Source organism: Zeus faber, assembly GCF_960531495.2.
Source record: "Zeus faber genome assembly, chromosome: 3".
Classification (NCBI taxonomy): domain Eukaryota; kingdom Metazoa; phylum Chordata; class Actinopteri; order Zeiformes; family Zeidae; genus Zeus; species Zeus faber.
This window is the reverse complement of record NC_137190.1, coordinates 24,730,833-24,754,274: the sequence shown is the minus strand read 5'-3', so window position 1 is coordinate 24,754,274 and position 23,442 is coordinate 24,730,833. Positions and strand designations below refer to the sequence as shown.

Genomic DNA, 23,442 nt, shown 5'->3' with positions numbered 1-23,442 from the left:
ACGATAGATGGATAGATAGATAGATAGACAGATAGACAGATAGATAGATAGATAGATAGATAGATAGATAGATAGATAGATAGATAGAACGATAGATAGAACGATAGAACGATAGATAGACAGATAGATAGACAGATAGAACGATAGATAGACAGATAGATAGACAGATAGATAGATAGATAGAACGATAGATAGAACGATAGATAGAACGATAGATAGAACGATAGATAGAACGATAGATAGATAGATAGATAGATAGATAGATAGATAGATAGATAGATAGATAGACAGATAGATAGATAGATAGATAGATAGATAGATAGACAGATAGATAGATAGAACGATAGATAGACAGATAGATAGACAGATAGATAGACAGATAGATAGATAGATAGAACGATAGATAGAACGATAGAACGATAGATAGAACGATAGATAGAACGATAGATAGAACGATAGATAGAACGATAGATAGATAGATAGATAGAACGATAGATAGAACGATAGATAGACAGATAGATAGACAGATAGATAGATAGATAGAACGATAGAACGATAGATAGAACGATAGATAGATAGATAGATAGATAGATAGATAGATAGATAGACATATAGATAGATAGAACGATAGATAGATAGATAGATAGACAGATAGATAGACAGATAGATAGATAGATAGAACGATAGAACGATAGATAGAACGATAGATAGATAGATAGATAGATAGATAGATAGATAGATAGATAGATAGATAGATAGATAGATAGATAGACATATAGATAGATAGATAGAACGATAGATAGATAGATAGATAGATAGATAGATAGATAGACATATAGATAGACAGATAGATAGATAGATAGATAGATAGACAGATAGATAGATAGATAGATAGATAGATAGATAGATAGACAGATAGATAGATAGAACGATAGATAGAACGATAGATAGACAGATAGATAGACAGATAGATAGATAGATAGATAGATAGATAGATAGATAGAACGATAGATAGAACGATAGATAGAAAGAAAGGTAGATAGAACGATAGATAGAAAGATAGATAGATAGAACGATAGATAGAACGATAGATAGATAGGACGATAGATAGATAGATAGATAGATAGATAGATAGATAGATAGATAGATAGATAGATAGAACGATAGAACGATAGAACGATAGAACGATAGAACGATAGAACGATAGAACGATAGAACGATAGATAGATAGAACGATAGAACGATAGAACGATAGAACGATAGAACGATAGATAGATAGAACGATAGAACGATAGATAGATAGATAGATAGATAGAACGATAGAACGATAGAACGATAGAACGATAGATAGATAGATAGATAGATAGAACGATAGAACGATAGATAGAACGATAGATAGAACGATAGATAGAACGATAGATAGAACGATAGACAGATAGATAGACAGATAGATAGACAGATAGATAGACAGATAGAACGATAGACAGATAGAACGATAGAACGATAGACAGATAGATAGATAGATAGAACGATAGATAGATAGAACGATAGATAGATAGAACGATAGATAGATAGAACGATAGATAGATAGAACGATAGATAGATAGATAGAACGATAGATAGAACGATAGAACGATAGATAGAACGATAGAACGATAGATAGAACGATAGATAGAACGATAGATAAAACGATAGATAGATAGAACGATAGATAGAACGATAGATAGAACGATAGAATGATAGATAGATAGAACGATAGAACGATAGATAGAACGATAGAACGATAGAACGATAGATAGACAGATAGACAGATAGATAGATAGATAGATAGATAGATAGAACGATAGATAGAACGATAGAACGATAGAACGATAGATAGAACGATAGCTAGAACGATAGATAGAACGATAGATAGAACGATAGATAGAACGATAGATAGAACGATAGATAGAACGATAGATAGAACGATAGATAGAACGATAGATAGAACGATAGATAGACAGATAGATAGACAGATAGATAGATAGATAGACAGATAGATAGATAGATAGATAGATAGACAGATAGATAGATAGACAGATAGAACGATAGATAGATAGATAGACAGATAGACAGATAGAACGATAGATAGACAGATAGACAGATAGACAGATAGATAGATAGATAGATAGATAGATAGATAGATAGATAGATAGATAGGTAGATAGATAGATAGATAGATAGATAGATAGATAGGTAGATAGATAGATAGATAGATAGATAGATAGATAGATAGATAGATAGATAGATAGATAGATAGATAGATAGATAGATAGATAGATAGGTAGATAGATAGATAGATAGATAGATAGATAGATAGATAGGTAGATAGATAGATAGATAGATAGATAGATAGATAGATAGATAGATAGAACGATAGATAGATAGAACGATAGATAGATAGATAGATAGATAGATAGACATATAGATAGATAGAACGATAGATAGATAGATAGATAGACAGATAGATAGACAGATAGATAGATAGATAGAACGATAGAACGATAGATAGAACGATAGATAGAACGATAGATAGATAGATAGATAGATAGATAGATAGATAGATAGATAGATAGACATATAGATAGATAGAATGATAGATAGATAGATAGATAGATAGATAGATAGATAGATAGACATATAGATAGACAGATAGATAGATAGATAGATAGATAGACAGATAGATAGATAGATAGATAGATAGATAGATAGATAGACAGATAGATAGATAGAACGAAAGGTAGATAGAACGATAGATAGAAAGATAGATAGATAGAACGATAGATAGAACGATAGATAGAACGATAGATAGATAGATAGATAGATAGATAGATAGATAGATAGATAGATAGATAGATAGATAGATAGATAGATAGATAGATAGATAGAACGATAGAACGATAGAACGATAGAACGATAGAACGATAGAACGATAGATAGATAGAACGATAGAACGATAGAACGATAGAACGATAGAACGATAGAACGATAGAACGATAGAACGATAGAACGATAGAACGATAGAACGATAGAACGATAGAACGATAGAACGATAGATAGATAGAACGATAGAACGATAGAACGATAGATAGATAGATAGATAGATAGAACGATAGAACGATAGAACGATAGATAGATAGATAGATAGATAGAACGATAGATAGAACGATAGATAGACAGATAGATAGACAGATAGACAGATAGATAGATAGATAGATAGATAGATAGATAGATAGACAGATAGATAGACAGATAGATAGATAGACAGATAGAACGATAGATAGATAGATAGACAGATAGACAGATAGAACGATAGATAGACAGATAGACAGATAGATAGACAGATAGACAGATAGACAGATAGATAGATAGATAGATAGATAGATAGATAGATAGATAGATAGGTAGATAGATAAATAGATAGATAGACAGATAGACAGATAGATAGATAGATAGGTAGATAGATAGATAGATAGATAGATAGATAGATAGATAGATAGATAGATAGATAGATAGATAGATAGATAGGTAGATAGATAGATAGATAGATAGATAGATAGATAGATAGATAGATAGATAGATAGATAGATAGATAGATAGATAGATAGATAGATAGATAGATAGATAGATAGATAGATAGATAGACAGATAGATAGACAGATAGATAGATAGACAGATAGAACGATAGATAGATAGATAGACAGATAGACAGATAGAACGATAGATAGACAGATAGACAGATAGATAGACAGATAGACAGATAGACAGATAGATAGATAGATAGATAGATAGATAGATAGATAGATAGATAGGTAGATAGATAAATAGATAGATAGACAGATAGACAGATAGATAGATAGATAGGTAGATAGATAGATAGATAGATAGATAGATAGATAGATAGATAGATAGATAGATAGATAGATAGATAGATAGGTAGATAGATAGATAGATAGATAGATAGATAGATAGATAGATAGATAGATAGATAGATAGATAGATAGATAGATAGATAGATAGATAGATAGATAGATAGATAGATAGATAGATAGATAGATAGATAGATAGACACACTAGAGAAATTTGACTTTGACTGTGACTATCTGGCAACAGGTAGTTGCCAGATAGTCACAGTGTTATTATTTGATTTCCTTCTATTTAAGCAGCACAGTGTTACTTTCAGTATTTGGCTTCAGTCTCTAAGTTCAGATGTCGTAAAGATCCGTCCGGTGTGTGTGAAATAATTTATTTTACCAGACAAATTAGAACCTTATCAGTCACGTTTCAATGTTGTGTATGAAAGGTGCTGCAACAAATTGTGAATCTGTGAATTAAATTGTCAGGGTACATAACATACATTACAAGAAAAAAGCCTGAGTGGAAAACGTAGAAGCAAAAGATGCATTTATTACTTGGATAACACAAAATAAAAGAATAAAAACAGGCGTGGGCGGAATATTACATTTAAGCAAACACAAATAAATAAACAAAACATTGGTAAATATCGGCCATACAGGGAAGGAAAAAAAAAAAGTATATATATATATATATATATATATATATATATATATATATATGTAACGAATAATTCATTGCAGGAAAACATTTTTTTGAATGAAGTCCCATCTTTGTGGTGTAGCATCCAAAATGTCAGTTGGGCTCCCCGTATTATCTTGCGTGGAGTCTTGACCGAGTGTTGACTGGAGCTTGGGCTCCTGATCTGGGAAATACCTGAAAAATAAGCCTATTTCGTTTCAATAAGGCTCATTTTTAATAAAACAAGTAAATTCGGGTAGCATGTCGGAAATGCATACCAACAGAGATGGCAGTGAATCTTTTATGGAGGTGTAATAAGTATTATTACATTTGAATGATTTAAGTCATTTACTGTATATTGTTAAAGTGACAAAGTTCTGATGGCGGAACATCTAAAGACGAGTGAGGACCTACACAAGCCTTGATATCTGGCATGTCCCATATTTATATTTGAAACGTTTTAAATTCATTCGCCGTCTATCATATACGACACACTCCTGTTTTGCCGGTAATTTCAATAAAATAAAAATCGTACTCATTCGATTTTATTCAACTTTCTCTCTGCAGGTTTCTAAACGTCTCCGGAGGAATGTGCGGTGCTGATGAGCGGGTAATTTTTAGGGCTAAACCAAACATGGCAAATCAAACATTGGTGGAGGGGAAATCCAGGGCGTGTCCACCTGGGTTTCACCTCCGGGTGGCTGTGATGCTTCACTTTGGATCCTTCCCCTCCCTGGTGGGAGACGTTCACAGCCATGCAGGAGAGACAAGATACCCCTCTGGTGAGTGTTTCCTTCAGCATGGTCGGACACTTAGTTCGCCTAAATGGGCGAGTGTTGAATTTGTTGGATTACTTTGAATTTTACGATCCAACGACATTTGATTTACTCTCTTAACATTCCAACACTCAAAACACGACCGTTACTGAGCTCACTCCTCCAACAACTCGCTACTCGTTATTCATTGCGAAATTGGAAATTTAGTTTAATATTGAATCGGACATTTCTTTGAAATGTGGAGTCATAGCCCAAGAATAAGGCTTACTCAAACTGAATACCTGAATGTGTCATGTTTATCAGCGCATGCAATCTCGTAATCTGCATTCTGTTTTTGATGGTATGGTGTTTCCTGGAGCTGCAGATTGACCCGGACAGGATTTCATGTATTTATTTGTAGTTGAAGACAAACATCTGCGAAATACCTTTTTCTTACAGTACATACACCTATATTCAGACTACACCCCCCCCCCCCCCCTCCAACACACACACACACACACACACACACACACACACACACACACACACGCACACTTGGCCCTTGAATGCAAATCCAGCCTTTTGCATGGGAATGGTCCGATTCCCTTGCACACCCGGAGCTGTAGTCAAATGCAGCCCTCCACAAACAGATGGTTAACAAACAGCTTTACATTTGAGGGGGGAAAAAGCCTGTACACAATGCATTTGTATTTCCCCACAACGATCACTTCATCCAAATTCTTTTATTTTGGTGATTGTTTAAGTATATTACAACTAACAGGGCTTACTTTGACATGGAGACATTTCCGAGTTCCGTGTGTCTCCTTTTCTTTTTACCAGCAGCTCGTCTAGGCAAATCCATGTGGTTGTTCAAGCAAATGCAAATATATAACCGCTCTCGATTATGGAGCTCATTATAATCATAAGTGCATTCATAGAGCTGTTTTTTTTTTTTTTTATTATGTTACCAATCCCATTTGTTCTCATGTGGAAAAATGAAAACGTCTTTAAAAGAGGAGAGACGTTCAAGTCAAAAAGCATTTCACTGAACGTCTGATGGTGCTTTACGATTCATTATCCATTGACACAACAATAGGCGATCCAAATGTTTTTCAGTCATTGTGCACTTCTTTGTTGCTTATTGTCATTGCTGTTGTTTAACAAGGATGCGGCCACATTACGGGGCTCCAGAAATTCTAGTGGCTCGTAACTCAGCGTCGAATGCGCGAGTTGGGCTTGTAGGGCAAAAGTCAGTGTGGGAAGAAGCACTTTGCATGCCAAGGGCCAATGAAAATTCAAACAACTTTGCATGGCACCAAAACGTCTTTCCAATGCCCTTCCACTCATTAGGCGAGGGAAGACGGTCGCGTATGCCAGAAAATGTAAATATGACACATCACTGTGTGTTTTCAGGCGACACTGCATCCACAGAGACGATGCCTGCGATGCGGGGACACGCTGGAGTGGTCCGAGGACCACAGGTGCGTGTGTGTGTGTGTGTGTGTGTGTGTGCGTGAGCTGGTGAAGATTCGGTCAAAGTGAAGGTAGTGAAACTCCTTTGGTGAGCTGGATTTTGTGTCCTCAGCGGCCTCCTCGGCTGCCGCTGCCGCTCCCCGCCGGAGGAGGGCGCACCCAAAGCGCCCAGGGGCCTGGGTGGCGCGGCAGAGAGGGAGCAGAGCCACTGGGCGGCGGGACGAGCGGGAGACATCGACTTTATCGGTTCCAGTCGGACCAAAGGAAAGGTGCGGAGCGGAAGTCCAAAGGAGCGCGCGCGTCACTGCGATATCCTTCTAAGCAGAATATCTGTCCGCTTTGTGCTCTAGTTTGTGAGGGTGCGCAGCAACACAGACCCGGTGTTGATCTACCAGATGCTGATGGAGCAGTGGGGGCTTGCTCCTCCACACTTGGTGGTGGCGCTGGTGGGCGGAGATGAGCTGGCCCAGATGAAGCCCTGGCTGAGGGACACTGTGAGGAAAGGCCTGGTGAAGGCCGCCCAGAGCACAGGTATGATATATACAGTAGTACACGAGAAGTCGAAGGGGTTGAAGCACAATCAGCCCATGTTTTGAAACATTTGCCTTTGACATGTTTAGATTACACTTTGTTGGGTTGTCATCATGGAAAGCACTATGATGTAGGTCAATGCAGGGATTTCTAATTTGACAAAGAAGGAGCAAATTAATACTAAAACGACAACTTAGTCATACTTCGGGTTGCAATGCATTTTTAACCACTAGAGGGGGCACTAGTCCGCTAATCCAGTTTTGCTTCCCTTGAGGGCAAGTTAAATGTTGATTTTAATTTTAGGCCATTCCCGTTTGTCACACCACAGAAAAATGTGTTATCAACAACCCAGCCAAATTGGGGGGGTGGCGCGCAGCGGAGCGGAGATCCATTTTTCGCCAGGTGTTCATTCCCAAAAACAGCATTTTATCCCAAACTCCGGGCTGTTACCTTAGCTTGTTTCACCCCTGATGCTCCGATGCGACCTGGTGTTTATATAGTCTTAGGGGAGGGACCATGCGAGGTCGGGCCGCCATGTGTCATCCAGCTCTGATTTAGCCCCGCCCAAAAAATCTGGACCACTATAATGGTGAGAAACAGTTGAACGGTCTAACTCCACACCGTTCAGCTTTCTCACATGTTTTGAGTAATTACTTTCTGACATGTGCAATGAGGTGAGAAACAAATCTCGGAATTCACTTTACAGGGACTTTAAGTTCCAGCGGCGGGACTCACATGGGATTCCGTGATTTTCCTTTCAAATATAGTTTGAGTCAATAGACAGATCAGGCTTTGTCAGCAGATGGAAAGGAGGCTGGAACGAAAAAGTTAAGGCCCAAAGGTTGTGCTTTGATGAAATATTTTTTAAAAAGTATCTTTGTGGTGCAGGGGCGTGGATCTTGACCAATGGACTTCGCTTTGGAATCACCAAGCACTTGGGGCAAGCGGTGCGTGACCACTCTCTGGCCAGCACATCGTCCAAAGTCCGGGTTGTGGCCATCGGTATTGCACCCTGGAACATAATCCTCAACCGGGAGGCGCTGCTATCTGCCAAGGTTTCAATACTTAGCCACCTAATGGCCAAAATGGCAAACTGAGATAATGACAAAAGTTCCTCTGCCGTTGAACACGTACTATATGTGTAACTGGTGCTTTGAAATATTCTGTCTAAAGCCGGACGAGCCAGCAGTCTATACACCTCAGGACCTGCCACATGGCTCTGTCTACTCCCTGGACTCCCACCACTCCCACTTTGTGCTGGTGGAAGAGGACCCGAACCGACCCGGCGCCACCAGTGAAATGAGCCTGAAGCTGCTCAAGCACATCTCTCTCCAGCGCACCGGTTACGGAGGTGCCGCCTCAATCACTTTTCAATCGGGATTGTTCTCTAATGAACGATTTTTTCCCATTGAGTACAACAGATGCAAGTAGAAAAACGCCTCTGTCATCCTTTTATTCGAAGTAAAACAATATATTTACTGGTAGAAATCATAGTATGTTGACAGCAATCGCAGTAGTCGTATCATAACAGCATCGATAACGGTTTTAGAATGATGTTCAGTGATTGACTATATACCTATTATGCCTATAGCATGTTATGTCTCATAGCCTTTTATTTCCATTGTATATGTCTTGCAGTAGTTTTAATGGAGAAATTACCTAATTGCGCGCTCAAGGAAAAAACATTAATCAGCAAGAAACAAAAGTCTATATTTATTGATCCCAATTACAGCAGGTAATGCACAGGTTATGAAACCTATTGAGCTGCCATGCCATGAAGCCGAGGGCATTTCTAAGTAAAACAATAACACCACGTCAACTAAAGGGCTGTGAAGCCATGTTACTTTAACTCTCTAATCTAAAGGTGCGGGAAGCTTTGAGATCCCGGTTCTGTGTCTATTGGTCCACGGAGAACCCCGAATCCTAAAGGTGAGTCTCATTCTGGTACTCGCATTAGGAATTTGAAGAAATCCTCAAGTACAAAGAGGGCAAAGCAAATGAGATGATCCCAGCTGTGGGACTAGGCTTTATCTGGCTCCTGAGTCAGCTGTACCTCAGGTGTGAGAATTTGCCTTTGATATCTCTCGCCCCTCCGTGAGTCAAGGGCCCAGGGTGAGATTTAGAGCTAATTGCTTACAACCTGCACAAAGAAAACTGCACTTTATCCAGAAACGTGTTCAAATACTGTACATCCAAAGGTGCCTTTCTATTTTGATAATCAGGGTTATTAACCCGGAAATTACAGCCTTCCGACTATCTACCATAGGGAATATAAAAGATCCGACAACAGCAAAGCACAGCCTGTCCTCCTTTGCAGAGAATGTACAAAGGAATCGGCAACTCCACGCCGTGGCTGATCCTGGCGGGGTCCGGGGGCGTGGCCGACATCCTGGTGACCCTGATGAACCGGGGGTGCTGGGATACGGACAGCATTCAGGAGCTGCTGTTGGACACCTTTCCCAGCGCGCACCACAGCACAGACATCAGTAACTGCGCCAAGCTGGTGAGTGAGATAAACACAGCATGCGTCGGAGAATGAATTAATCATCAAAGTTCCTTAAAAAAAAAGTGTGTGTGTGTGTGTGTGTGGGGGGGGGGGGCTTCCATGTTTGCATGGAAGCAAAGTTGTGGATGTTCACTCCTGTGATGTCAAATGACAGTATATACCCACTAAACAGTCAAGCAAAAACATGGAGGTGCTTGTTACATCTTGATGAACGTAATGTGCGTCTGTCATTGTTTTTTTTTTGGGGGGGCCTCCGCTGTAGATCCAGAGGATATTGGATCATGGGCATCTGCTCACGGTCCATGATCCAGAACAGGAGAGCTCGGAGCTGGACACGGTCATCCTCAAAGCTCTCGTGAAAGGTGAATGACGCCTTTTGAAAGGTTATTACGAGTAAGGTCTGGCGGTGGAGCTGTACCGAGCCTCCAGCCTTGAATGCCTGACTCCTCACCCCAGTTTGTTTTCCCGGTGTGTAGCCTGTAAGAGCCAAAGCCAGGATGCCCAGGATTTCCTCGATGAGTTGAAGCTCGCCGTGGCCTGGAACAGGGTGGACATCGCCAAGAGCGATATCTTCAACGGTGATGTGGAGTGGCAGGTGAGAGAGCGAAAGACTGCCAAAGCTCTTTTAAGTGACTCCCAAGTTTCAGAAGAGAACAGAAATTACATAACCGTCAATTAAAAGTCCATTCAATATATCTGAACTTATCAATCATTAAAAAACCCTCCTTATTCCCCGACTATTGTGCTGGTGTTCATGAATGATTTAATTAGTGAGAATATAGAGGATCTAAGATATCGGATATGAGGCTAGACTTACGTCTAATTTCGTTTAACTGTAAGAAAAAGTGCATTCTATAAATAATGCTGATATCAGTTGGTTCTGAAGTAAAACCGATGATGACATCGGAAAGGATAAGATAAGATGAGACGTTAACAACCTGTGATCTTTCCAGGCGTGCGACCTGGAGGAGGTCATGATGGACGCGCTGATCAACGACAAGCCCGACTTTGTGCGTCTCTTCGTGGACAGCGGCGTGAACCTGGGCGACTTCCTGACCTACGGCCGCCTGCAGGAACTCTACTGGTCCGTGTCGGAGAAGAGCCTCCTGCACGGCCTGCTCCTGAAGAAGTACCAGGAGAGGCAGCTCCTGCTGGGCACCGCCAGGACCTCTGGACCGCCGGGCCACCATCCTCCAGAGGAGGGGGAGCGCAAAGCCCGCTTCACCCTCCACGAGGTCTCCAAGGTGCTGAAGGACTTCCTCCACGACTCCTGCAAGGGCTTCTACCAGAGGGTCCCCACGGTGAGGGCGAGGCTGTGGGTCCAGAGTTAGAAGATATCACAGCAAATAGGACGCAGAGCGAGCGCCTGCCTTTCCACCCACGCCCGTAGATGTCGCCTTTTGTTTTCTACCACTCTGTTCACTGTCTGTGCGCCACCAGGAGAAGCCAGCCAAGGGTCGCCTTTTCCACAGCCCGAAAAACCTGGCTGGGCTGGAGGAGCGCTGTGAACATCCTTGGAGGGATCTCTTTCTGTGGGCCGTGCTTCAGAACCGGCAGCAGATGGCTAACTACTTTTTGACCATGGTCAGTGGCCTCCCTCTTCCATCCTTACTCAATTCCCGCCGCAGATCAGCCCTCATTGCCTGGTGATGGTGAAAAGAATGAGAATGCAAACAAGCTCAACGACACGCAGGGTACACGGATACTGTATGTCAAGGCAGAAATAATAGTTTTTCAGGAGTGAGAGTACCCCATGCTCTCACTCAGCCGAGTGGAAAATATCCTGCTTACACGGAGACCTGGATCGAACAATAATACGATTTATATAACTCATCCACACAATTGAGACTAAATTCCATTCTTAACTCGGAAGTGTTTTGTCCGTGCACATGTATACAGACAGTCAGACGGACAAACCAGGAGAAAAGACTTGACCCGCTTAGTGCGAACAAACAAAACGAAGTGATCTGTGCTCGACCTGTTTCCTTAGCGCTCACAGTCTCGTCGGCCAGCGCGGCCTGGGAACCAGTCAGCCCTGTCACATGAAAACACAATCAGGATAAGAGTTGAGCAAGTGGAATATTTATCCACCGCAGTGTTGAGCGACAAAGCAATCTTATCGCTAAAGAGCGTTATTCAAATGAAGGTCATAGCATTTGCCTGCAGCACTGCAGGCAGGGAGCAAGTAGGTAGTGTATGCGCATTTGCTGTATTAAATTGAACAGGTGCTTTATATAAAGATGCAAGACGAGGAAATGTGGATTGATGTTCCCTTGGTGGTGTATTCAGCAACATTAAAACCACAAAAGCTCTTCCAGCCACTCTCATGCACTGTTGTTTTGCATTCCATTTCCAAGGGCAACTAATGCACTGGTACTCTAACTCCATTCAGTTTAAGGCAGGGTGATGTGGAAGAACAAACTCTCATTGTTATCGGCATTATAATTTTAAATGGTACTGACATATATTATATACCATATTTGCTTCTATATTCAACATACCATTTCAAAAAATCCAATTGAGGCTCTTTGCATTGAGCTTTATGTAAATGATGACATCATAGAAAAACTCGAGTCAAATATTCCTGACCACATACCGTGACAAAAACTACATCATATGATTATTAACATCCCTAGGTTGGACTATGAAGTTGTTTCGGTTGTTGTAAGAAGACAAGGCACGGCATATATGTTTCATTTGGATCCGTATATGATGTTGCTCAAATTTAATGTTGTAGGTCGTATACACACACACACACGCACACACATTGTAGAATTGTGGTACTGAGACTAATGCCTGCTTCCTCTGCATTGCAGGCTTTGCTGTGGTGCTCTCACGCCCGTTTTGGATATAATAAGGGCATTTCTTTAGACAGCAGTCCTCCGCTTGCTTAATTCATGCACTCTCTCCACTCAGTTGTATTCCCGCTCCTCAGGGCCCCGAGGCCGTTGCAGCAGCCCTGGCTGGTTGTAAAATCCTGAAGGATATGGCGAGGCTGGAGTCGGAGGCTGAGTCGGCACGCAGCATGAAAGAGGCCAAGTACGAGCAGTTCGCCCTCGGTGAGAAACAAATCATCCGGTGACAGCGGCTGACCATATGGCCAGCGCCGGCAGAGGTCACGGTTAGTGAGGGAACAATTTTCCTCACTGATACAATTACACTTTATACTACTGCAATTTATTTCTTCTGTTTTATTTATTTATTTATTTTATTTCCCGGGGCACAGACATCGAAGTGGACCCCATAAGCCATTCCAAACAGAACGTCTTTATGGTCATATTGAGGACTTTGACTTTATGGGCTTGCCATTAAAAGTATTAAAAGGAATTTCACTCCAGCGACGTGAAATGAGAGCGCTGGTTCACAGGTTAGAGGCTAAGTGCTGAGTGGATCGGGCAGCCATCTCAATGCGTTAATGCTCCTACACTATAGTGTATAATATGGCTTATTTGTGATCCATAACTTTACCGTTGTCACATTTTGTTGAGGTTCCTTGGCTTTTTTTTTTTTTTTCATGGCCAACTATAGGACCACCCATTGGGCCCCTTAGGTAGATCCTCCGTGTGGAGTCGTTCAAGGGTCAACACCGCCCTTGGCGCCTAAAGGTTCGCTCTGCAATCAATCCTTTTGACATTTGAATGGTGTGCAAGTTAAAGTGTAATCCATGAGATCGTTTTCATAGAAACTCCCATGATTATATATCCATACCATTTATTTAGCTGCCGCTTTACGAGAAACAGAAGTTCACTGTACTTGTGTCGTGGATGCGCTCCTCTACACACTGCTGCCACTGTTGGTGGCAGGGGTCCGCCTTTCCCAACTGGAATGCACTGATTGGGCGCATGGTCGGAAAAAGACATCCGTTCAACAATATGAAGCTTGTGTCTATGAGAGATAATGAGGGTGAACCTGGATGTAAAAAAAAAACTTGCAGCTTTGAATAGATTCCGGGGCTTGTCGTGTAATTCACCCAACACGGACACTTACGGATTCCCACTTTAACAGCCAGGTGAAGCCGGTTGCTTTGAACGAGAAGGATTTCTTATTTTTACTCTCGTGTGTGTGTGTGTGTGTGTGTGTGGATGATTGTGTGTTGTGTTGACATTCCATCACCCTAATGATGACAGAACCGACGGGGTGTTTCGCGGAGCTTTGCACCGCTCCTATGTGCTAAAATTTTGTTTTCATGGCAGATTTATTTGGGGAGTGCTATTCCAACAGCGAGGACAGGGCGTACGCCTTGCTGGTGCGGAGAACCCACTGCTGGAGTAAATCTACTGTGCTTAACCTGGCCACTGAAGCTGATGCCAAGTGCTTTTTTGCCCACGATGGAGTCCAGGTAAAAAGCAAGCGCATCCGTATGTTCATTTTGGCACCTGGTACTTCACCTGTTCCCCGCTCTGCGGCTCTGAAACAGTTTTCATTGTTGGGGTAGTTTACAAGAGTCTATCCAATGCTGAAGTTTCTGCTTAACTGTTCTGCTATCAGAAGACTTGGTCGGAGTTGAGATTTAATGACATGTTTGCGGTGCTGGTTCAAGGCGTTCTGCCAGTCGATAGATCTTTAGTTCAATTCAGAGCCACCTCTCCCTCCCTCCCTTCAGATGGGATCCATTCAGTTCACCCTCCAGCTGACAGAAATCATTTTCACCCGGAACGCAATCATTTGAAACATAGTTGCGTTCAGGTTTAGCTGCGTGGTGTGACTGTGGGGAAAAGGGCCTCACAGCAGTCAGGAACATGGTTTGCATCAGTTGATATAGCACATCCTGGATTCAGTCCCCATCATTCACCGCATCCCGGTGGGATCCGGAACCTTCAATGCATAAATACAGTGTGTAACTTGTAACAGGCTTCGTGTCAAGAGAATAGAAATCCATTAAACGCCACTTACTGGGTTTTTTATGTGTGTTAAATCTCATTATTGCTATTAACCATCGGGTAATTTCTCATTTAAACGCGGGATGTGAATGTGCCTCGGCTCCACGCTGGAAGATGACATTTATTTTCTGCCTCCAGCAGCTGTCTGGCTCCACCAGTGTCAGGCAGACATGCAGATCACCCTGTAAGGCTAAGGATGCCCCCTAGTGGTAGTTATTTAAAATACAGCGCCTATTACCTTGTACAGTCGAGGTGGCCAACCTGAGGCTCGCGAACCGCATGAGGTCATCTGGCGGCTGTTCTATTTTCGTATCGTTTCACATTTTAATCAGAATCCTATTTGCGCGTAAAGAAGCCGATCCCTCACAAGCACACAACCTCTGAGAGAACAAGCTGTAAAAATGTTTTTTTCGCCTTGGTGATTTTGATCCAACTTAACATGATTACTTCAGCATCAGCGCAGAGGCAGGGAAGTGCAGATGGGACATTCCGGTACATTTTCAGCGCGAGGATTTATTCATGAATGCGATCAATAAATATGGCATAATATTTTTAAACAAATACGCCATATTGTGATGTCTTCTGGCTCAAACTTCAAAAGTCAGAACGCTGAATGACATGACGCTGAACACACTCTGTTGCAGGCTCTGCTCACCAAGATCTGGTGGGGCGCCATGACGACGGACACGGCCATCTCCAAGCTGGTGGTGTCTTTCTTCTGTCCCCCCCTCATCTGGACCAACCTCATAAAGTACAGGTGAAACCCTAACCCCCCCCCCAAAACAGAGACACACACACACACACACACACACACGCGCACACACACACACACACACACACACACACACACACACACACACACACACACACACACACACGCGCGCGCGCGCGCGCACACAGTTGTGCTCACACTGTTCTTCGTCTGCTTCCTCCCAGCGAGGAGGAGCTGAACAGTCGCAGCGAGGGGGAGCAGTTTGGGGAGCTGGACAGTCTGGACACAGAGAAGGCCTTGCTCCTCACCGACGACCACGACGACGACCACGACGACGACCACGACGACGACGACGACGACGACACCCCGTAAGCTCAGGCTCAATGGACTTGTCATAGAAACGACCTTCGAGTGTTTTTTTTATCCATTCTGCGGGTTATGATTTATTGGCAGGAAAAGAACAGCGATGTGAATTAAAACATGTCTTCGTCATATTCAATTTAATTCCGTTTTAAATTCTGAAAACATGAAGTACAATTTTAGTGGATTAATTACACATTTACAAGATTTGTTGATATGTTATGAACATGTAGTTGTCTTGGGGGCCGCATGTGGTCCCCGGGCCAGTGGTTTGAGACTCCCGATTTAAGTGTTAGACTTCAAATGTTTCTGTAGACGCTGACCGTTTTGAGGGACAGGACAGAGAAGCTATCGCACGATCCAACATCTAATTACAATAATGATTTCATGAGGACAGTTGCCAGCGGTGATCAACCTTAGTCGGCGATCCCCACGTCCTCCCTTGGACAGTCGTCAAGGGGCAGAAAGTTTTCTTTTCATTTTATTTTCTGTTTTTTTGCCCTTTTCCAGAGACCCCGCGGCCCAGAGTTGCGCCTCCGTGTGGTGGCGCTTCTTGCTCCGGCGGTGGCGTCGCTTCTGGAGCGCTCCCGTCACCGTGTTCCTGGGCAATGTCATCATGTACTTCGCCTTCCTCTTCCTCTTCACCTACGTGCTGCTGCTGGACTTCAGCCCGCCGCCGCCCAAGGGCCCAAGGGCCCCGGAGATCATGCTCTACGTCTGGGTGTTCACCCTGGTGCTGGAGGAGCTCAGACAGGTGACAGCAGGGTCATCTCTGCTAAATCAATGAAGTCGATCAATGACGCTGAATCGCTGATCACTGCATCTGTTTTATTACTAGTGAAGTTTCAATTTTACTTTCCTTTTAATTCGTAAAATAGTTATTCTAGTTACTTTTTATAATATATTTCATTATATATATATTCACTATAATCAAATTATTTTTATTTTTATAATAATAATAATATAAATAATAATAATAATAATTATAATAATAACAATAATAATAATAATAATAATAATAATAATAATAATAATAATACGAAAAAGAAGAATTATTATTAATAGAACATATGAATATTATTACAAAATATTGAATAATAATTGTAAAAATGTATGTTTATATATGTTTTTGAATTATTTCTCTGAAGAAGGTTTTCAGACGTTAGGACAAAAAACACATGTCAAGCGGCAATTCTGGTCTACAGATTTACAATGGCTGTGGTTCAACCTCGATTTGCACATTTGTTTTATGACTAACACTAAAATCGTGAATTCCCAATCCTGACATTTCTTCATAGTCGTATGAAATGTTTTTTGGGGGTTTTTTTTCGTTGTAGAGCTTCTTTACGGACGAGGAGATGAGCATCTTGAAGAAATTCAAGCTGTACGTAGAGGACAACTGGAACAAGTGTGACATGGTCGCCATCTTACTCTTTGTGGTTGGGGTGTTGTGCAGGCGAGTGAAAATGGCTTGACATCCGCGGTGCGATCCTTCACAAAAGAAAACTGAAATACTGCAAATTCTAGAATTCTAGAAGTTAGAAACTGAACCAACTGTCTTCTAGAAGTGGTTCCCACGTTTTTTCATAAAGGACCCTCCGGGACATAATATAAGAGACTGGATCTATTTGATATGTTTCGTGTTGCGTTCCACGGGCCATAGTGAGCCTGGCGAGTAATGCGTGACTCACGTGTGGTCTCTGGTTCTGAAGGATGGCGGAGGACACGTACGAGGCCGGCAGGACGGTCCTGGCCATCGATTTCATGGTGTTCACCCTCAGGCTGATCCACATCTTCGCGATCCACAAGCAGCTGGGTCCCAAGATCATCATTGTCGAGAGAATGGTTAAAGGGCCTTGCCGCTTAATTTGAGGGCAACACTTTCGACGTCGCCATAACATGTCGCCGCAACGACTCAAATTCCTTTTGTCTTGTGCAGATGAAGGACGTGTTCTTCTTCCTCTTCTTTCTGAGCGTGTGGATGATCGCTTACGGCGTGGCCACGCAGGCGCTGCTCCACCCCAACGATCCCAGGATCGACTGGCTGTTCCGCCGGGCCCTGTACCGGCCCTACCTGCACATCTTCGGCCAGATCCCCCTGGAGGAGATTGACGGTAATTCCGATTGCTGAGATGAATCAAAACATGCCGCTCTCGTGCAGTGGTTTTGTGGCACGGTGCACCAGTGCCCCATGAGAGCTCGAGGTGGGCCGCGAAAATGTTTCGAATTTCACTTGAATAAAAATTAAGAATGGAAATTAGTTTCTGTGTTGCAACATCAAAATTGCAAGGCCGGACTAATTCATCAAATCAGCAACAGTCTGGTGTTCCAGACGGAATACCAGCTCCAGCAGAACAAGTTTTCCTCTGACTGACAGAGAGGACTATTCGTGGTGATGAAAGGTTCAACTCTTTTTTTGAGATTCGGTTTTGACGAGTCGCCCGGTAAAAATAATCGTTTCCATTTCGACTCCGACTCCCACGTCATTTATACGATTTGGTCCCTACACCCGAATTGTTCGCGAGTGTTGCAGCACTGCTTGTAGGCCATATCTATTCTAATCTAACCTAATCTAATCTAATGTGATGTAATGTAATCTAATATAATCGAATATAATCTGTACTCTATATAATAATAATAATGTACTCTAATCTAATTTAATGTACTCTAATCTTATTTAATGTACCCTGATCTAATTTAATCTCATGTAATCTAATATAATCTAATCTATTCTAATCTTATCTAATCTAATCTGCTCTTATCTAATCTACTCTAATCTAAATTTATCGAATCTACTATAATATAATATAATCTATTCTTATCTAATCGAATTTACTCTAATCTACTCGAATGTAATCTCATGTAATGTAATCTAATCTAATCTCATGTAATGTAATGTAATGTCTAATCTAATGTAATATAATCTCATGTAATGTAATGTCTAATGTAATGTTATATACTCTAATCTACTTTTTATCTAATCGAATCTACTCGAATCTAATCTACTTTTATCGAATCGAATCTATTCTCCTCTAATCTAATCTCATGTAATCTAATGTAATCTAATGTAATGTAATCTACTCTAATATAATCTAATCTCATGTAATGTAATGTAATCTACTCTAATCTAATCTAATCTAATCTAATGTAATGCAATGCAATGTAATGTAATCTACTCTAATCTAATCTCATGTAATGTAATGTAATGTAATCTAATCTACTCTACTCTAATCTAATCTCATGTAATGTAATGTAATCTACTCTAATCTCATCTAACCTACTTTAATATCATCTAATCTACTCTTATCTAATTGAATGTACTCTAATTTAATCTACTCAAATTTATCTAATCCAGCCTAATCAAATCTACTCTTATCTAATCAAATCTACTCTACTCTAATCTAACCAAATCTACTCTACTCTACTCTTATCTACTCTACTCTAATCAAATTTTATCTAATCGGCTTTAATATAATCAAATCTACCCTTATCGAATTGAATCTACTGTAATCTACTCAATCTAATCTACTCTTATCTAATCAAATCTACTTTTATCTCATCACATCTACTCTACTCTAATCTACTCTTATCTAATCTAATCTAATCTCCATGGCAGCGGCTTGGATGTCAGACATCAACTGCACCACAGATCCAGAGGAGATCATCGTGGGAGCGCTGCCGCCGTGCCCCAACGTCTACGCCAACTGGCTGGTCATCCTGCTGCTGGTCATCTTCCTCCTCGTCACCAACGTCCTGCTGCTCAACCTCCTCATCGCCATGTTCAGGTCAGGAGCCGGGGGCCCGAGTCCTACAAAAAGAAGAGCACAGGACGGAGAAAAGGGAGATTGAAAGTTCTTTTCTGCTCCCAGCTACACCTTCCAGGTGGTGCAGGGCAACACGGACATCTTCTGGAAGTTCCAGAGGTACAACCTGATCGTGGAGTACCACAGCCGCCCGGCCCTGGCTCCGCCCTTCATCATCATCAGCCACCTGTACCAACTCTTCCTCTGCCTCGTCAAGAGGCCCGAGTCCAAGCAAGAGCACCTCGGTACGGGTGGAAAACCCTCCTTTGTTATTATTTATTCCAAAATAAATGCTGGAAAGTGTGCTTGTGTCTTAAATCCAGCCATTTATCCGCCATTCTGAGAATGAGGTGACAAAAATTGAAGTTGTATTTATTTATTTATTTGTTTGTTTGTTTATTTACTTATTTATTTATTATTAAAAAAAACTAAAAAATTTACGATTTCGCAACATTTGCTGGGGGGATTGATCTGGGACATCGAATCACTGTCATGCCGAAATGCTGTCGATCAAACTGTGATTGTGTTCAGCTCAGTTTCCGTTTCAGTTCTGTTTTATTTCTTCGCACACGTGCCCATTCTATATACAAGTACGTACAACGGAGTGAAAAATGCAGGTTGGGTCGCGGCTTGGGTCAGGGCTCCACCGCATTGCAGTCATAAATAAATACAATATAAAAACAGGGATAAAGTTAGGATTAGCATAGTAAAGCGCAGAGCGGTGGCTCAGTGACTGGTGTCAACACTTTGTTGAGGAGTCTGAAACTGTTCTGTCGTCCATTGGTCCAGGCCACAATGCTGCAGTGCCAGTAATGTTTGCTGGACGGCAGCAGCTGAAACAGCCCCTGGTAGGGTGACTGGGGTCCCTGATAAGGCGGGAAGCTCACCTCCTATGATGCGCTGGGGCAGTGCTTTATTGTTGAGGCCAGTGCGGCTCCCGTACCGGGCAGAGATGCAACCGGACAGGATGCTCTCCGTCCTGCCTGGCTTTGTAGAAGGCCAGCGGGAGGAGGATTTTGGGACACGACCAGATATTGAAACCTTTTTCTTGCGGGCAAATTCCAAGCCTGTTTAATTGGGTGTCTTACATTAAAAACGTGTGTGTGTGTGTGTGTGTGTGTGTGTGTGCGCGCGCGCGTGCGTGTCCAGGGAGGGAGCTGCCAGCAGGCCTGGATCAGAGGCTGATGACCTGGGAGACTGTGCAGAAGGAAAACTACCTGGCTAAACTGGAGCGCCAGCGCTGGGAGAGCAGCGAGGAGAGACTGAGGAGCACCTCCTCCAAGTAACTGTCTGTCTGTCTGTCTGTCTGTCCTTCCCTGCCATCTTTTTTAAGAATATAAGTTGCGCCCGTTGCGCTCATTATTTTAAATGAAGACGTGATTTCATTGCTTTGTTTTTTTTTTCATGGATTCCTTTTTGGTATTCTGCGTAACTACTGCTTCATTGCATTATATTTGGGGAAGTTACAGCATAATATCGGAAGATGGTACTTGCATTAATGTTTTTTTATTTTTATAGTAAACCTTTGAAATCCCCAAGTGGTAGGTACTATCACTTTTCTTTTTTAAAATATCAATTTCATTATTACTGATTTGTCTGTTTGAGGGAGAAGTGAGGTTGCCAGGTTAGATTGTTAAACACAATACACACTCTCCTATATGTTCCCAATGCATCCTGGCAACCCCAAGTCGCTCACTTCAATAGTGCCACAGTTCTAATCTAATTCCATAACAGAAAACACTATTGAAATTGAATGGTGTGTGTGAACAGTAATCGTTTCGTAATATTATATATATAATATAAACTATCAATTTACAATATTACAATATGTCTATATGAAACGGCATGTTGTCACTGCACATAACGGTGCAAACCCTCCTTAAATCACAGACCCCACAGATCCCAATTTTACCTTTGGCCCTATTCTTGTCTTTAAATCAATAGCATATAAAGTAGTACCTTGAATCAATAACAAACCATGCATCACATCAGAGCTGTCTGACACATTTATTGGCCGCTAGTTTAAAATATGTCGGGGATTTAACAGAGTGTGTGTGTTTCTGGTCAAGGGTCCAGAGCTTGCTGAGGATCGTTGGCGGGTTTAAGGACCAAGATAAACGACTGGCGTCCGTGGAAACCCAGGTGATAGCCCTCCCTGCGGTGAAGCCACTCAGCACCCCATTGATTAGATTTGGACCCTGTAACCCCTTGCAGGGGTATTGCATTGATGCATCGGCAGCGGAGTGCGTTTCTCTGCTGACACTGTATAATACAACAGTACGACTAGTCTCAGGACTGGTGAACTGGACCCACTGGGTGTTTCCAGGCCTTAAACCCAGCCGGGGCTCTCTGTCCAGGTTCACTACTGTGGCGAGGTGCTGTCCTGGATGGCAGAGTGTTTCTCCCAGAGCACGCTCAAGTGCGGCAGAGACGCTCCGCCAGCACCAAGTGAGTCGGCTGTGAAGTGAGACGCGATGACACACAATTTGTTCATCAGTTGACAATAAATTGGGTTTTTGACAGGTGCCAGAGTCCAATCCCCGCGTCCAGTGGGCCGAGAAGAGACACCCGGCGCTGCTCACCCTGGATATGGAGCCGACAAGAAATTCCCTTATATTGATGAATAACAGCAGCACTTACTGTACCTATTAATTGTCATGTCAGGATTTCCTATTTATTAAGTATTTTTATGGGGATGATGTGTTCCAAGGAAAGGGTGTGTGTGGTGTGTTTTTCAATTTACTTTAATAAAATCTAAAGATGACGGCCCATTGTGGTTTTTGTCAGATTGTTGTACGACAAATGATGACCAAACATACAAATCCTTTTAAATTATCACATTCGTTGACTTTTTGAGAACATTAATTCTTACCCGATATAACATAACATCATTTTTTCAACTGAAACCACAAATATTTTCCCGCAAGTATTTGGAAATATCATTCCTATTAAACAGATGCTTTAAAATAACTTCCAAATGCATCTTGAAAATACATCATTTAAGCGGACAAACACACAAACATATGGAATTAAATGCCACAATAAAATGACCAAGACAAAATATAAAATATTAATGTTTACCATGCAGTGAAAGATTTTCTTGCAATGAAATGTCTTATGAGGGACACCTCAAGTGTTTGGTTATAAATAAAATACATCTCCAATAACTCAAATGCAATTAACATAAACAAACAAAATATAGATGAACACCAAGATTCATGTTTTCCTTTTGACATCATCTGACAGATATTAAAATGCTGAATTTAAGCCGTTATTATTTATAATACAAGGATTTGCACTGGTGAAATCCGGGCTCAGAAAGTAGAAAACTCCACTCCAGGTATTTGGAGTCAACCGTGTGGATTTACTAAGCCCAATTCATTACTGTGAAGAAACATTTTTCAAGCATTAAAAGTCAAATAATCACATGACAAGCAGGCTAAACTAAGCTTTAAGAATTTTGTTTTAATTCAAGGTTATTGTTGGCAGATTGTGTTATGATGATTACATGGTCAATAAAAACAAAATCATTTGAAACAAACAACAAAAAGAGCCTCGAAACAATGTCAAAGTATAGAGGGAAATTGAAAAACTAAACTGCCTCAAGGCACAGTGTTCAGTTCAAATATCCTGTTCTATCACATTAGGCAGGAGCTCATGAGCAAGGCACCGATCATTCCATACGCATACAAAAAAAAGAAGAAAACTGGATCCTAAGCCTAATTTCCATCACTTCTATCAATGAACGAAGATTTGGTTTGGTCTGTATCCAACTGGAACAGTCTTCTCAGCATTAGTAGACACTTGGAATAAATTCAAAAACCTTAAATTTAGGAAATGTAGCATA

The 23,442-nt window shown here is 41.5% G+C and overlaps 1 protein-coding gene across 1 annotated transcript; it reads left to right on the top strand.

Moving 5' to 3' along the window:
* Positions 1-5,330: 5,330 nt before the first annotated feature.
* On the top strand, positions 5,331-22,063 carry trpm5 (transient receptor potential cation channel, subfamily M, member 5; the record flags this gene model as incomplete). Its single annotated transcript, XM_079997300.1, has 25 exons — positions 5,331-5,357; positions 6,744-6,811; positions 6,916-7,072; positions 7,154-7,334; positions 8,223-8,389; positions 8,508-8,685; positions 9,199-9,263; positions 9,652-9,837; positions 10,103-10,202; positions 10,317-10,435; positions 10,794-11,141; positions 11,281-11,424; positions 12,776-12,899; positions 14,034-14,179; positions 15,365-15,477; positions 15,657-15,800; positions 16,303-16,546; positions 17,130-17,248; positions 17,505-17,637; positions 17,732-17,906; positions 19,409-19,577; positions 19,662-19,840; positions 20,745-20,877; positions 21,665-21,737; positions 21,953-22,063. The coding sequence occupies 25 exons, from the start codon at positions 5,331-5,333 to the stop codon at positions 22,061-22,063; spliced, it is 3,603 nt and encodes a 1,200-aa protein (XP_079853426.1).
* Between the last annotated feature and the right edge of the window lie 1,379 nt (positions 22,064-23,442).